This window comes from Ambystoma mexicanum, chromosome 4q, assembly GCF_040938575.1.
Source record: "Ambystoma mexicanum isolate Mex_15411 chromosome 4q, UKY_AmexF1_1, whole genome shotgun sequence".
NCBI classification, from domain to species: domain Eukaryota; kingdom Metazoa; phylum Chordata; class Amphibia; order Caudata; family Ambystomatidae; genus Ambystoma; species Ambystoma mexicanum.
Window position 1 is genome coordinate 185275558 of NC_090928.1, and position 17614 is coordinate 185293171.

Below are 17614 nucleotides of genomic sequence, written 5' to 3' on the forward strand. Positions count from 1 at the left end.
CTGCAAACATGACATCTGGCTCTCTTACTTTCACTCCTTCAACTTGAAAAGTCCTGAAACAGAAGGATACTACATAAAGCTTCATGTGAAAATAGTTTGCAGCACATTTTGGTAAAGACTGAAAATGGCACAAGTTGTGTCCTTCCTTCTTACCTGGTTAGACATGCCAACAGGGTGGCAAAAAGAATTTGATGAGGGTGAAATCAGTGTGAGAAGACTCTCCCACACATGTTGAATGTGCGTAATGCATACTTGATATGTGCACTTAAACTGTTATCGCGGCTCACCTAAATGCATCAGATGTTAGTGGAGTAGTAATTGCTTTAATGCATTTTAATGTGATTGATGTGGAAAACCCATTCCATGAGGGCACCTTAAATCCATTTCCAAAAAAAAAAAAATTCAACTGGAAAACATGTAATTCTTTATTGAAGCTCCCAAAAAGCCAATTAACATTTTTATTTAGGAACATTGCCAAGCAAAGGGCTGATCTGAATCTCGTGTTCCTGTATATACAATCTAATGTTAAACCCTTGTCATTTAACTATTTGCCTGTTCACCACCTTTATGTCAATTTCCAACAATCTCCTCAGGCCCGACCTCTATAGCTATGTGAGGCTGGGAAAAAATCCCTAGTTGTTTCGTTCATGTTGTTTAGCATGTGTTCCTGCTACTTTCGATGAAATGCTGCATTTGCATTATTTAGCGTTACAAACTGTATAATAATTGCAAAATGTATTTAAGCAATCTGAAGTTTAGGTAAACTTGTTTGTCAAATGCTTTAAGTGGTGGGATGGGCGCCAGGTAGGCGAGGAATTGGCTGAGGGATTACGAAGACAACAGGAACTGCAGGAAGCACTCCTCAAATTTGATAATGATCAATACACTATCAAGGTGCACGGGGACGGAGATAAGGTGGGCTGCCTGTCTGCTAGCATGGCTGATAAGGATCTGTGATTCTGGGGGGACTCTGATCACTACACAGGGGGGCATAAATAGGGTCTGTCAGGAATATTACCAGACACTTTATAGTAGTGAGAGCATGTACGTGGAGGAGGAGATAAATGTATTGAACATGGCGCAACTGCCACGAGTGACTGAGGAGCAGAACACAGTGCTCAATGCGCCCATAGAGGAAGGGGAAATACAGACGGCTTTACTGCCTATGCAAATGAACAAATCCCCGGGGACGGATGGACAGTCTCCCAGTACAATTCTACCACAGATAAGTTGAGTTATTGACTCTTGTGATGAATCCTTTTGATCTCTCACCGAAACCCTGCCTAAAGTCTCCTACCAGGTGGCCAGCGAAAGGCAGACACTTCCTGATCCTGACCTTGGGAGTGGTGTTCTGCGGGAGGATCACCTGGGAGGAGAAACGGGTCAGGGAAGAGAAGGGTTCTCATGGGTTGAAACAAGGTATTTAACTCCTTTTCGGGAGGATTTCCCCCAGTTACCACAGTATTTGATGGCTTGGTGTCATAATAAGCCAATGGTTCCCCAGAGTAACCATTTGACTGTGGATAGAATCCACCAGAAACTCTGGTGTTGGAAGTAATGAAAACTTTTTTAGAACCTCAGAAACACATGCCCATAGAAGTTTCCCTAACTCCCAAAGTTATTGAAGACAAAAAGCCTTACGATGAAAGATCCATATTCCTCTCTTCAAACCTGCATTGTGGCTAACTGTGATGACAACCTTTTGATAAATGTTCTAAAGGGTAGAAGTCGGGACTCTGGTGAAGAAATAGTTGTGAAAACCAACTTTCTCTTCAGGGACTTCAGGTCCCATAATTCACCAAGTACTGAGACAAGGAAGAGGGAACTAGAGGAACAAAGTTGCAGGAGTGTTCAGCTAATTGGTAATAATGACCCACACCTGAAGGAGACTGAGAGGCTTAAAAGGCCCCATGAAGTCTGGATGGAGAAACGAAGGCCCATGTCACATTCAAAGGGGTGATATGCACATTGTCCTTATCCAATACACCACAACAAACACAAGATGTTGTGCATGAACTCACTGTAGGATGTGAATGTATACATGAAATTACTGGATGGCCATCCAACACAAACATACCATCATTTACCTGCACTGTACTCGCCCTCCTTGCACGGTGTAGGACAAAGGTGTCTGATCTATGCATCAGCTTGCCTGTGTGGTCACCTCAACATTAATCAAAATGCCAACATTCGCCTCTCAACAGCTTGCCCTTAACCAATTGAACTATCTAATTGATTGCACAGAGCTGCGTGGAGGAGGGTGGGAGTTGGAAGAGGTGACCTATTGAATAGCTGCATCCATGTCTGTGTAGACTCATGGGAGACAAGAACATGGAAAGATTTGTCATATCCGATCACTGCAGGTTGGCATGAAAATGGCATCTGGGATACTGCTACAAAAGTTGCTAAATACAGATGTAAAGGTGTAACTCCAGTCTCAACAGGTTTGTTAATGGACCAAGACATTGATGTGCATTTTGCATGCAAGGGGCATGGAACAAGAGTAGTGTTTACAGCTTCCATTTCCCCTCTGCTTTCAAAAAATCCATAGGCTTTCTGCCAGAATGGAAGAAAAAGAAGCTGTGGATTAAAATGGCCACGAGCTAAAAGCAGGGGTATAACACCGGAATCCATTGTAAATGCTCCCTGGAATGCATATATGGCAGCTGGCCTGTACAGCATTGACACCAGAAACGCAAGAACATGATATCTGGAGCTCTTCACTCCACTATCTCCAACTCCCTCAGGGTCAGTCGTTTTTCAAAGAAACGAGCTGGGGGTAGATCTCTGTCTTCGGCTGGGGCCTCCCTCTGGAACAGCCTCCCTGCCACTCTAAAACTTGAGGAGAACCATCTCCGGTTCCCGGAAGCACCTCAAGACCTTCCTCTTTTCTTCTGCCTTCGCTCCCCTCTCCCCTGCTGATCTGTTCTCTCTTGGCACTGTGCACCTAGCCACCCTCTGTCCTCCGGGCCCAGGTACCTGCTCACCCTGCCACCCTCCCGCACTGCCTCCGGGCCACCCCTTGCACTGGGGTCTGTATCTGTACCCATACAGCCCCCCCCTTTTTTCTTCCTGCACTTATCAGACCTAACCTGTCTGCTGCCTTAAACCTAGCACTTGCAAATTGCTGGCTGCACTAAAACTGTTTGTTGCCTTTATTATTTATTTATTGTTATTTATCTGTTTCTCCTCTGCTTCGCACTTTCCACTTCTCCCCCCTTCCATGCACTTTTTCCCTCCTACATGCACTTGCGTGTTCTCAGTGTCACTGGGCCTAGTAAGATCGCTATTTTGTTCTCCCCTGTTCCTCTCCCTTGCCTTGTCTGAAACACTTGTGTACGAGCGCAATAGAAATAAAATATATATATCAATATCAATGGTATCAAGGTGAACATTTTGCACTTTGTAATAATAATGACAACAAAGACACAGGCGAGAAATGTTTGCATGAACTTCAAGATGCAAATCCACACCTCTCTGCTATTAACTCCAAATTTGTACATAACTTCCCACGCAGTAACATGGAGTGCATTTTGCTAGAAACCTGGCAGTGGAGTGCTGTCATCCATTCAGAACAGTGTACCCTCACTATGTAAAACCATATAAAACCCATCAGAAAGCTGTCCTTGGGGACCACATTTTCAGAATGGGGATACTCTGCCGGTTTCTCTGTCCATTTCTCTATGGCTATACAGAAATTAACATGACTCAGGTGCTGCTGCCATGGTAGTCGTGTTGGAATTAACGCGAGAATCTCCATTGTAATACAACAGAACGTTCTTAAACGGAATGTACTGACATGTAGAATGGGTGTGGTTGAGTTCTAATAACCTGCTCCCTGAATGAACAGTCTAAATGACTGGAAGACCAGGGAATCTCTCTAGGAGTGTCTAACCTCCAAGGATATTCACTTAGAATTGCATGTTAAGAATAGTTTATGAACTATAAGAAGCATTCCAAACTGGGTATATGTGTGTGGGAGCCTATCCCCAGAGCTGCTAGAATGTGGGTGCCATTGCCAGCACAGATGAAGCAAGTATGCAGGGATTGAACTGCAAGCCACTCACTGATAACAAACTGCAGGTTATCAAATGCAACAGCACCCCTTAAGAAGGTTTTTTTTATAAAAAAAAACACTAGCCATTCCCAGTGTGACATACACCATTGTAGCATGTCTTAAAAATCTACTGGCTGTAATTTATAGTCACTTATGTCCCCTTTCTTAAATATCGGAATTACCACTGATCGCTTCCAGGAAGGGGGTGTAGGTCCCTGTGGCTAGTTAATGGCCATTGAAAAGGCTAAACGTGTGGGTAACTGTCTTCTTTTGAATTTGAAAGACATATTTGTGTTAGATGGAATGAGAGGTATGTGTGGTATAAGAACAGTAATTAATTTCCATCGATTACACGGGCCTCTACTATGTGTCTTTGTAGACGCGTAATTGTCAACCTGGTTCCATTGCAGAGTTCCTGTGATGTCATTTGATTGCATAGCAGCATAATTACAGCACCAATTTTCAGTTTGAACTCGTTGGAGGCATCCGTCCTACAGCGTTTCACTCTCTTCAGAAACTGCAACTTTGAGACGGTAATTAACTGTTCATTGACACTGGAACTGCTGTGTCCTGTGTGAAGAGAAGTGGGAGTGGAAAGAAGTAACTTTATATTATTCTGAATTTTTGCAATAGTGCAAGGTGAAGGTGACGGCGTAGAACCGTGCTTCCATTTGTTAAAATGATAGCTGATGCACTTAGATATTTGGACAGCAAAGGGCAACCTAACACTGATGAATTGCATCAGCTGAGTACAGAATCATACCTAAGCATTGTGAATATATATAGATAGATAGATAGATAGATAGATAGATAGATAGATAGATAGATAGATAGATAGATAGATAGATAGATAGATAGATAGATAGATAGATAGATAGATAATCGGAAATGCCATATTTATTCAAATTCGTAATACTACACCGCGGTCGATATTATACGATTAAAATATAGTTTATACTGAAGGGACTTCACAGATCTTTTGAAAATACATGACAAGTTGTGAAGTCTTTGTAAGGGAAATTGGCAGCGACCCTGGCAAATATGGAAACACAACTTTTCACAACTTTTATGATTAGGTTGAAACAAAAAAGTTGCAACTTTGATGGGTGTTGCAGACTGATCGCCTTACGTTTCAATGGAACACTATATTAGTAACATATCTAGGATTGGTGCTATATTACCATACATAGAACAATTTCCAAATGAACACGTTTGAGAGATTAAGTGAATTTAATGATTCTGTAGAGACTTTGAAGCAAATAATAATCATTTTTAATAATAATCATAATTTCGTATTTATAGAGCGCTACAAACCCTCAGGTATCTGAGTGCTGCTTATTATTACCCATGGTGTGTGGTGCTCATTTATGGACCTCGGAAGGATGAAAGGCTGAGTTTGGCCCTGCCGGGATTCGAACCTGCGTTAACAGGCTCTGCACGGATGTCAAAGCGAGAGCTCTACTCGCTGTGCCACTTGCACTTGACCTGCTATAAAATGCCCTTACAACAGTTGCGTAGGGAACGATATTTTGCTCACTTTGTTCATGATACTAAAGCAATTGGAGAAAACAAGTTTTGGCTTAGATTAATTGAAGGGGAACACAGCTCTTTCTTCTTTATTAGTGTTAATGTATGCAAAAGAGCATTCAATATTATTGAGGGGTCAAACATGATTAAAGATCCTACTTAACCCTTCATGAATTATAAAGAGTTAATATATATATAAATTGAGTACTGTGTAATATTCACCAATTTGCTATTATCTAATTACATTTTATTATATGTAATCGATTCAATTTATGTTTAATTTATTTATTTATTGGGTATTTATAATGTGCATATGCACAATGTGTTTCAAGGCACAACAAGACAAGAAGGAGGGGGAACAGGGAGGAAAAAAACGAAAACGATCCTACTAGGACTGTTACATTCAGAACGTGCAAGTGCAGTAAGAGAAGTGTAGGGGAGAAGGGGAGAGCCTGTCAGGGTGGAAGGGCCTGTGAGAATAAAGCAAGTGCCAGGGGAGGCTGAGTGAACAGAGCTAGAGAAAAGGAGAGAGTGCAGGGGAAGGAAGGTCCACAAGCTAAGTGTGAGGTAAGGGGCGGAATGGGCTACAAGAGTGCAGGCCCAGCCCGTCAAGTGCGGGGGAGGAGACCTGAAGGGCATGTGAAGCTTGAGGAGGGCTAGTCTGGGGAGACAAAGTGCAGAGGTAGACTGGAATCGGGGGGTCTGATTCCCTGAAGACTCTGAAGAAACCAGTCAGCCAGACAAGAAGCAGACAGGATCATTAGAGGTGGAGGGGGAGAGGGAAGGAAGAAAAGAGAAGGAAGGTCTTGAGAAGCTTACGGAACTTAAGGAGATCCAGCTCAAGTCTGAGAGGGGTAGAGAGGCCATTCCAGATGGAGGAGAGAGCTCTATCCCCCACTCTCTGATTGAAAAAGAATCTGATCTGCAGAGAGTTAGAGCTAGATGACCAAAGGCCTCTAGCAGGGAGGTATTTAGGGAGAGTTGGATGCAAAGGGGGCTAAGGCCCCAGAAAGCCTTGTGGGTGATGTAGATGGTCTAGAACTTGATCCTCACAGCAACCGAGAGCCAGTGGAAAGATTTTAGGGCTGGAGAGATGCGGTCCCTGGGCTTTAGGCCAATAAATCTTGCAATCCTATTCTGGATTAGTTGAAGGGGGCAAAGGGAGGAGTTAGGCAGATTAATGAAGAGGCTATTTCACTAGTTGAGATTGGAGAGGACCAGAGCTCTGGAGACATTAAGTTACTGGGGGAAGGTGGGGAAAGGGAGAATGCCTCTGAGGAGCTGCAGCAGATAGTGGGCCTTCTTGGCAAGATCTGTGATGTGAGGAGAGAAGGAGAGAGAAAGGAGTCAAAGATGACACCAAGGTTTTTTGCCTCGAAGGCAGGTGAGGGGTGGGGGCCCATGGATGGCGGCCAGAGTGTGGCAGGAAAAGAGGGAGCAGGGGTTCCAATGAGATGGGTCTCTGTCCTACTGACATTAAGGCAGAGATCGTTAGCAGATCACCATTCCTGAATAGCAGACAGGCAGTCAGGAATGAGAGAGGAAGGGTAGGAGGCGGAGGAGGAAAGCTTGAAGGTGAGCTGCGAGTCATCCACATAACACTGGAAGTTAGGAGAGAAGGAGGAGACCAAGTGGGCTAGAGTACCCAGGTAGGGAGAGCGGGTGAGGGAGAAGGAGTAGAGGAGAGTGATGACAAGATGGCCTGAATTTTAGAAATGAAGTGAGAGGCCGGAGAACTGCAGAGTGCCAGGGAAGGCAGATGAGAAGTGGAGACTGCATTAGGGTTGGAGAGTCCCTTGCAGATTTTAAAGAGTTCAGCCATGTTTTTAGTGGCTTGGATATAGGCCCTCTTCTTCGAGCAGATGGAGAGTCTGTATATGCTTTGGAGCATGCAGCAGGCCAGTTTGTCAGAGGATGTGCTCGAGGTCTGTCACTTCCGCTCAGCCGCTCTGCACTTGCATTTCAGAGCAGCAGCCAGGACGGAGTCATACCAGGAATTGCACTTGGAGGCAGGTTGAATGCGGATCCTCATGACAGGGTCAATGATGTCCAGAGTGTTGGAGCTGGAGAGTTGAAGTTTAGTAAGGGCTGTGTCTGAGTGAGGGGGAGTGAAGGTGGCGGCAAAAGCTGCAACTGACACTCACTTCATAGGTCAAATGATATGATATGGCAATGATGAAGAAGGAGCCTGGCAGTGCGGGCGGGGACTTAGTGGGGCGTGGGGGGGGAGGTCCAGGTGAGAGGAAAGGAGAGCATGGAATGAAATAAGTGTCAAATTCATTATTTTTGTAATCTGTCTGTGAAAGGTTTATTGAAAACCATATCATAATAAATGAATACATTGTACTTTTATTTAGCTGTGCCATTGGTAGCAATAACTGAATGCTGATTAATTAACCCTGAAATGCAGGCACATGTTCTGTGTATGCAGTGGACGATGGTCAGAGCTCTGTGAAGCGTCAGCGAAACAACCCACGTTAAATGGATGGAGTACTGCCAATTAGCTTTGTGTAAAAACGATGGTAATGTTGGCATATTCAGAACGACCACTAACAGATGCTGCAATCATCCTTTCAACCAGCAAACATAATTAGTTTGACCAATTTTCAATTCATCCAACAAAGCCTTACGCTTCATTTTCACATCACCTAAGCCGAGCTGTCTCAACCGGGAATACGAGGAGGGCCGAGCACCAGGGAACCTGATTCTATTGTACTGGTGCACATGAAATAATGCGCTGTATTAGCACTAGAGCACACATAGTTAGTGGGAAAGGACAAGACTGCCCTAGTGCAAACCAAATATTAAAATGCATTTGTGTACCACTGCAATATTTGCTCTGGTGCTAATACGTTCAGCAAACGTCACCCCTGTTACAAAAATGCGTTGAAAGAATACTTTTTCTGCACACTTTCTGTAATATGCAAACAGTGTACAAGAAGATGGCTCTCCATGCCTCCAGCTGTCCACTTTGATTAGTAGATGCTGTGTGCCCCCCACCCCCGCTCCCGCAGGCCGCTGTCCAGTGCTTGCGAGGCTCACACTCTTAAGGCGCTCTAATGAAAGTAATCTCCTTTAGCCGGAGCATTAGCTGCTTCTGAAAATGAAGCCTTGATTTCTTGTTATATTTTGCTGCTGGTTTCGGGCACACAGGATGTTTGTGTATGCACGGATTTATGTCTTTGGATTTGAAAGCGGGGCAGCAGGTCAAACCAGGTAACTCATTGCATATTGCCTTTCCTGTCTCTAAGATGAATCACGCTTACAGCAGGGCCGCATGGTCTTCCTAAATGATACCGTTACTGCCCGACAGGCATAGTTTTCTCAATGTTACTGAGCTGTGGACATTGTTCATGAAGTCACGTGAACAATGAATGCTATGTTAAGCTATCTCTGGTGCTGTCATTGAGGGGGTCACTTGACATCTCAGCTTTTAGGGCTCCTGTGTCATCGGGCTATCCCTATATCCCTATATCTGTTACTATGTGTGGATGACTGTCTGTGATGTCAGAGTGTGTGATGTCACATGAGTGCATGAGTGTTCCACCAGTGACCGTTGGGCAGAGATATCAGGGTGGTGGGCACAGGTGGGTCCTACTTGTACTGTTGTGTCCTACGTAAAGATGTAACATAATAAAAAAGGACTTACATGCTAACCTACCTGTGCATGCAGCAAGCATGTTTTACTACCCTTCGCCAACCAATGGCTATGCCGACCGTTTCCTGCCTTCTTTTTTGTAACAAAATTGGAATGTTAGGGTCTGTGCTACTAGGAAAAGGTCATAAAAGGAGAAGTACGTTTGTATTTTGCGTGAGATGTGGTTTTGATATAAAGTGTTAAGTAGATTCTCTAGTCAAGCAAGGAATATGTGGACATAGAATGTGAGCAGCGAGATCCAATGTACTGTTATTGTGTTTAATCATGCTTCAATTAGGCAATTAGGCAATATAACCCGAGGACGGGGGCATTACCGGTTGGGTAATGCCCCCCCAGGGTTATATTGCCATTAGTACCCCACCACAGTGTACCAGTGTACTAATACAATGTTTCTCGACCCAAGAAATAAAAGCAAAAAATAAAATGGCACTCAGTGACGGGGAGAAGGGACTACGTTTAGTTCCTTCTCCCTTTCCATGTTGGCCATTAAACCCAATGTAAAAAAAAAGTAAACAAAAAAAGTGCCCGCCATGGAATGAGCAAAGGGACTATACGTAGTCCCTTCTCCCTTTCCATTGTGGCCATTCGCGGAATTAACTCTGGGACATGGTGGTGCACCGAGCCTTGCCAGGCGTGTAAGGCCCAGGCGAGGGCCAATGAGTATGCTGTTTTCAAGCTCATTGCCGGATACTAATAGCTGATATGGTGAGGAACTAAGAAGTAAAAACTTGTTTTTTGGAGCTTTAAATACAGGATGTGTCCTGACATCCAACTACTACTGATTCTTGCTAGTTACATTGAGTTCAAAACATCATACTCAAAGGACAATTTAGGTTTCTTGATGAATTAGTTAAAATCTGACTTGAAGCTTATCGATCGTGGCTCTGCCACACTTCATTTATGGGTTGAGGTGTACAGAGTAGAAAGCTGCATGGCACTGGGTCTTTGGTTGGAGAGGGAAACTTCCATTTTGAATGGCGAGCAGTGTAGCTGCTGGGATGTGGGGATCAAGTCAAACAGACTGCCTCTGAAGTCCCTGTGCTTCAGGTTAGAACAGGGAATACTGTGATCACTAGCTAGAAATGCTGCAGGGAGCTCAAGTAGGATCAGGGGTTGTGCGTCAGTATCAGCAACACCAGGCAGTGTGGCTGGTTCTGTACTCGATCTTAGTTTGAACCTTGAGTGCTGTCCCTCTAGTAGTGTGTTGTCAGTGGTAGTTTAATTGGAGAATACACATTTGTTCGTTGATTTTGCTGTGAATGGGCAATAGTGAGAATGGCAAAATCTAGTGAGTTTACAAATTTAGTTTTTTAATCAGGGGTGTTGCTTAGCTTTCCCTGAATCTGCGGTGAGGGATCCCTGTTGGAGACACATGCCGCTAGAATTGATTTGAGCCAGTGTAGTCCAGTGAACCAGCAGTGCTGTGGCACGTTTCAAATCAGTAGGACAGGTTTCAGTGTGAGTTCTTTCTCAAATGAAATTAGAATTAACGGTTCAGATGTCTTAAAAATTGCTTGTCAGGAAAATACAGCAAATTAAAGATTTTCCCTGAGGAACGGTGGCACCCTTCATTACCCAGTCAAATGAGGCAGATGTGTGTTTCATGAGCTCACAGTTTTTGGATGGCCAATTGACTGTCTATCTGATATTTTAAGGAGGTGTCTTGTGCTGGGATTACATTTTTTAAATATTGTTTCCTTGTTTCTGAAGGTGCTTTGGTGATCATCGGTATGCTGTTATTGTCAGATACTTTATCTGATGCCCAGGGAGCTACTATCTGTTCAGGTGAACTAAATGAATTGTAAACTGGAATGGTTTCATTGTTTTTAGGGTTAGCATTGCAACTCAACATTTGATGTATGTATGGGGTAATGATATTGTGTCATTCTTCGACGTTGTTACATTTGCCTAACTGGTATATTAAATGTGACTTAGTTCACAACCAGTATTCATAAGGGTTTTAGGATCACATTACAGAAAGGGTTGCATGGTTACCGGTGGTTGTAAGTGGCTTGCACTGCCATAAGTAAAGCACTTAAAATTACAGAAAGTGATAAAATAATACAGGTGGTGGTAAAATTAATACTGGTGCTAAATGTATTACCACTGGTGCTAATTCCATGACTTCCATTCGTCGCATTTTTAAAAACGTTGTGCCCACTCGGCTTGTAGATTTATTGTTTTGGGATGTTAAGAAAAGAGGGCAGTGGCCAGGCTTTAATGCCTCCTTGTGACATTTAAAATTATCTAAAACTGTTTTGTTTTTTGTGTGTCATTTTGGATGGTTATGCATTCCTCTACAAATGGTGTTTGTTACTGGTGGGAGGTAGAATATGAACTGTACACAGGTCAGAATAGGTGATTTTGATCGACTACTAAGAGGAACGCGTTTGCTTTTATGTGAGTGTGATTTTTATGAACCAGACCACGCCTCCTCTACCTTTACCTGCGTGGTCAAAATAAGCTTGTAGCGGCCTTGCCGGAGGTGGTTGTCCTTAGCAGTTTGCAAAATGGCACTGAGCCAGGGCCATTAAAAGAAGAGGAGGTTGAGGTTGTACTCAATGATGTTTATGAATACACTGTGATAGGAGTTGGCATACACAGGTGAAATATATTCTTTTAGATTGAGTAAGTAGCTATAGGTTTAGGCTGAGATTACTTGATTCTATTGTTTTTATGGCACAGAGGTTGCTTGTCATTACTGGTTGAAAATGATTGGTATGTGATTTGCAGATTTGTGCAATGGGAGAGGGATGAAGCACATTGGTGTATGTATTACTTGGGCCACTTAGGGTGAGCTGAGATATTCTCTACTTGTCTTGTGTGTGTCATCATGCCACACTGGGTTTAGATTCCCTTTCCCTTTCATCTTACCTCTTTCACATGCATCTGTTTCTTTAGTTGCTTTCTCTCTAGCCCCAGGTTTGTAACCATCTGCTCGATCCAGCAATTGTGTCTGCAGTAGTGTTAACTATATCTTTGATCGGTCCTGCTTGGAGGTGAGGGCACGTATTGTCATGTTGTTGTCCGACATATCAATTAAATCTGCTATTTCTTTGAGCGAGTTATTTCATTCTGTGTGGTTTTCAGCTGATGCTTGACCTTTGTTATGTTCTGCTTGGTTATGTGGAGGTATTGGTTATGGCTGTCATGCACACTACATAGGCTGTGCTGCAGTTTTTTATATCAGGCCATTCATCTCTGTTTTATGTCTGGTTCCTACTTTTGAACTGAATTGAAGTGGGCCTTTTACTAGGGTCTGCTTTATCAGTTGTCGTTCCAAGGCATATCAAGCAGTTTGCTGCGGTTATATTAGTATTATGAAGATTGTATGTAGGTCTAAGTGTTAGTGATGGGAGGCAATGTTGTAAGGCACTTACATTTGAATATGACAATGATTTGGGGCTTTTTGTTAGATTTTGAGTGTAATGAGGTGAGGTGATGGGGTGTTTGTTCAACTGCACTAAAGTACCTCAGCTTCTGAGGTTGCTGCACGAGTGGCAGTGGTGTTGATATTTTGGTAGTCAGGATACAATACGTTTTATTCTCACTGTTACACTTGGTTTTGGTAGAGGCATTCGCGTTCGTTCCTAATTTCATAATAACTTTAAAATCTTCTGTTTGTGATCTGAGACGTTTAGTTTATTCGTGTGTACCATCATAATCTTTTCATTATTATAGCCGTCTGTTGTGTGGACCACAAGCGGTATATCTCTTGGTCAGCCTTGGAGAGCGTGCACCCACAGGAAGTCTCTGATCTCTTGATTGGTGGGTGAAAACAACAGAAAGTCTCCTTTTGACCTGAAGTGCCTGCTGATAAGATTTAATGGCCTGCACAAACACATATTTGGATCTTGATTAATACATATAGAGCACACTGCTTGCTTTGAATCTTGCATTTTTGTACTGGAAGCTAGTGAACTTGCCTTGATAGTTTCTTTTTTTATTCCTCCGATCACAGATTGCCATATCTCTTAACTGCTCATCAACCAATTTCTTAGACTGAAGAATAGGAAACCATTCATTTTAGGGGGGAATGGATGTGATTGACAAGTACTATGTTTACAAAATGGATTAGCCCAACTCTGCTGACAATATACTTGTTTCTCTTTTAGATTCTCCCGGGGTCCCTCCAAGCGCCAACGCTCATCATCTTTTCCGAGGATTCAGCTTCGTAGCGCCTAACCTTGGCCAAGAGTATGTACAGAAAGATATGCACAAGCTCACAGCTCATCCTATAGTACAGGTAATCAACCACCTGCATTAAATTCCAAGACTTTCAGGGTCAAATGTTCCAGGTCCCTGGACGGATGCTTGATGTGGGTGTTAGAAAGAATAGCACAGATTTAAAAGAAATCTGGTTGCGTTTTACTGCTAACAAGACGTATAGTGACAAACTGGTTGTACGTTGTGCTATTACATTGCCATTTAGATACAGGCCACACACACACACACACACACACAGACATTACTATTAAGTCCATTGGATTTGTAGGCTTCCTCCTCCACCCCTGAGTCATAGAGGCATTGTGTATTGCATTGTAGAGTACGTGCCCTTACCTATACAGAGTTGTACCAATGTACTGTTGAAGACTCTGAGATACCCATGGCTGCCATGCCAACCTACAAACATCTAATTAGAAAATACAACACTGATTATGAATAGCAAATTGTTTTCCAAATACTACCAAACCCTTCATCGCTCCAGCAGAGATGTGGATGTGGAACGATGAAGCAAAGCTCCTGATCTGCACCATGGGCTTTTACTGGTCCCATTCACTAGATTCAGCACTAGTAGGGCTCACGATTTCTCTTTCATGGCCCAATGTGGCATGAGGTGTCACAGGGTAATTGTGACCCCAGAGTAATCAGTAACTAGATACAGCTTCCTGAACCTCCAATGTGCCCACAGCTTTCTGGATAAGAAGCCATCCTGGCAGGGCATCACTTTTAGGTGCTATTCCATTGTTGTTCAGTCTTCGCTAGTCAGACACACCCTTGCTTCATTTGAATAGTTCAAGCAGGAAGCTTGTCCGAAATTGGTTGTGATTACATCTCTTAGCAGCCTGGCAAGCAGATCCCTGGTTTCAAGGTCTTTCTTCAAGTAGGCTTGTTGACATTATGGATGCATGTTCACAGCTCTGGCACACTATGGCCCAGACATCCTTCTGCTGGGTTCTGCCGAAGCTCCAAACATGGACTGGCCATGCAGAGTCGCTCTGTGATCCTGCAGCCATTTAACCTCTTTTCAACAAGATTTTTTTTTTAAATCAATGAAGTAATCAATTCCAACTAATGTGTAAAGCGAAATAGATTCGAAATAATTAATAAATTGCTATTTAAAAAGTCAGTTTAAAACCAATTCAGTTAACAAACAATATGTTCTCCACTTGTCAATTTGAAGCCTATATGTTTTACGTATTCTTAATCAAAATGTATATAGAGACCTAAATGGAGACTTTCATTGTTTCTGAGTTTCTGAGTGCGCAAATACATGGAGAGCCCATCTCAAGAAGCCCTCTGTTGAGAAAATGTTGATCTGGAAAGTAAATATCTGGTACGTTTTTTTTAAGAACAAGGCATTATACCGTGGCTTGGATAAAAACAAGAACTCAGACACAAGAATTTGAAAAAGAGATATTGTAATAGAACTGGGATCAGGGTACGATTTGCAAATGATGACAACAATACAAATGAGTGAACCTGAAAGATCAGTGTTTTTGTTGGGTTTCCATGGGTTTGGGGTTGAAAGACCGAGGTAAAAATGTTCGAGGGAGAAAAAACGGAAGATCATTTTTTCGAAATAACCTTCTGTCTTTTCTCCCCTGAACATTTCTGACTTGGCCAAACCCCTGCCCACACCACCACACACACCCCCAACACATCCTCACCCCCAAACCCCTACTTTCCTTGCCTCCAACTTATTGGTCCATGAGATGCCTGTTCCCTTTCTCTTCCGTGATCGGGAACCGGCGCCGCAGGGTCCTTTTTTACGGGTAAGCTGCGGGGGTGTCCCCCACAACCTCTGCTCACCGACCCTTTCTTTCTTTCGGGTCAGCTGCAGTTCTGTCCCCCACAGCCCCCACTCACTGTAATGTATAGTATAGTGAGCGAGAGGTTGCGGGGGACACCCTGCATCCCTTTATTGTGGGGACTGCAGGACAGCTGCAGGGGACACCCCCGCAACCCTCACTCACTGTATAGTGAGCAGTGGTTGCAGGGGACACCCCCACAGACCCCACATCCCTAGACCAAAACGAAATAACCTACCCAACCAAAAGTCGAACTTTTAGAAGGTAGAACATTTGGGAGTACCTTATTTAGGACTTTTGGTTGGGTAGATCATTTCTATTCAGTCTTTTTGGACGAAACCGTTTCCTTTAGCTTCCCACACCTCCAAATACCCAAAACATTCCCGTTTGTGATACTTCCCTAATACACTCTTCCCAAATGGCCTTACCTAACAATCAGTGGTTGATGTGAGCGGGAGCGGTTGGGAGCGGTGCGCCTCTACTTTTTAAATTACCTTTTACAGCTCCTATACTTTTATTTTAAAAAGAAACCGTTCTGGAATGCTTTAGTTTTAAAATAAAAGTGTAGGAAGAAGTTTAAACTTGCACTTTCAGTGTACTGCACTGAACGTTCCCTTAAACAGCAGGTGCAAGTGTATGGGTGTGTGTATTGTGTATGGGAGGGGACGTGGTGATGTGGTTTGTGGGGAGCGAGGGCAGGCCAGCAGGGAACATAGTTCCACTACTTCTTTTCGTAACACTTCGACCACTGCCAACGATGGGAACAGGAGGAGTGAGTGAGTGAGAGATCAGGAGGTGCAATAATGAGAGAGTCATTAAAAACCTCAATCCACGGCAGCTGCAGTCTACAAAAATAAAATCTAGCAATGGATCCCAGAGGGATATTGTCCGGCTTACCGCAAATTGTCCTGCATTGATGCATGTTATTGTTGGGGAGAAGCTGGACCCCCACCAGGGCTATGGGGCCCAGCAGCCATACCCTCACCAGCTATGGGAGACCCCAACACCTCCCATATGGCCCACAGAAACACAACAGAGACCCCAGCAGGCAGCCACATGTTCCAAACTGTGTTTATTTCTGGGCAGCAAAAAGGAAAAAAAACACGCAGAGCATCGTGCACATCGAGAGTTCAGGCGCCCTCTCCCCCGGGGCTGGCTTGCAAGCCAGCTTTGTAATCACACTGCAGGCTGACCTCACAGAATTGGATCAGCTCCCAGAAACCTATCTCCTCCTGTTATTGGCTGCTAAGTAATAGGTTACCTATGCAGTCCTTATAGAGAGCCTGATAATTGGATGTTAGACTTTTGCGTCAATGGGTTGGTTTAGCTGTGCCAGCCCACCATTACCTAATTCTAGCTTGTTGCATTATAAATTTGTTCCCATAACTTTTTAGCTGAAACAAGTTTTTTCGCCCCTGGGCTCTCAGTTTTCATTGGCTAGGACTGAGCCATTCTTGTTACAATTATGTTTCAAATGTTTTGCGAGTCTTTGCGAAAATGCCTTTTGTTCCCAGAAAGAAAAGAAAAAAAAACACACTTGGCTTTGGTGCTTTGCCGTGGCTTAGTAGCATTAGTGGAGAATTAAAAAATGTTTGTCTGAAGAAAGCAATGTTATCTGACTGCGCGATCTTGGCTGCTCGTGGGTTTGTGAGGAGTATTGGTGAAGGCATCTGCAGCTAGTGTTCTGTGAGAGAAATGAACTTGGCTGTAATTTTCCTGAAACATGGCTTTACACTGTCCAATTAGACCATGTTAATTCATATAGGCATTTGCAAGCCTTTAAACAGGGATGTTTGTGTTTGTAGATTGTGCTATTGCTGCATTGATTGTAATGTAGCATGGAAGTTGCACTGTTGGTGAAGTGGGTGTCTTTCAGCATATTTGTCACCCATGGGTGCGCTGGGGCCTGGTTCAAATGATAAGTGCGCTCATTGTTCTTCCTGCTGTTCTTCTGTATATGCGCCTGGGGTGAGGGGGCATGGGTTTGATCTCGATTTTCCCTCTTCAGTCCCCCCTCTGGTCGACTTGTCGACCACACCACCAATCAACATTCACCTCCTTCCGTTCTCCATATCTTTGTCAATTCTTTGAAGTGTCCATAATTGTTCACATTGTTGTCGATGAACAGTACATGTAGGAGTGTTGTTCTTCTGCGTTCCACCACACTCACTTCCCTTCGTACTTCCTCGGATCACAGGGAGTGGCCACCTTTATTACTGCTGGAACCATGTCGCACACCACTATCTTCTCCCTTAGTCCGGCTCTTCCTTTCACCATGTCTCTTATTTGCATTCCGATGTCTTCTTCTGTTGTTCTCTCATATCTTGCAACATATCTTGA

At 43.6% G+C, this 17614-nt stretch overlaps 1 protein-coding gene across 3 annotated transcripts in view; it reads left to right on the plus strand.

Moving 5' to 3' along the window:
- RPS6KA2 (ribosomal protein S6 kinase A2) overlaps positions 1-17614 on the plus strand; it is a 1317456-nt gene that overhangs the window by 903947 nt on the left and 395895 nt on the right. For 2 of the 3 annotated variants that reach the window (XM_069607706.1, XM_069607704.1), the window contains exons 13-14: positions 10953-11027; positions 13358-13488. In XM_069607706.1, coding sequence (XP_069463807.1) covers positions 10953-11027; positions 13358-13488 — 206 coding nt within the window. The remainder of the gene's footprint in view (positions 1-10952; positions 11028-13357; positions 13489-17614) is intronic. The other variant, XM_069607705.1, reaches the window with a different exon arrangement.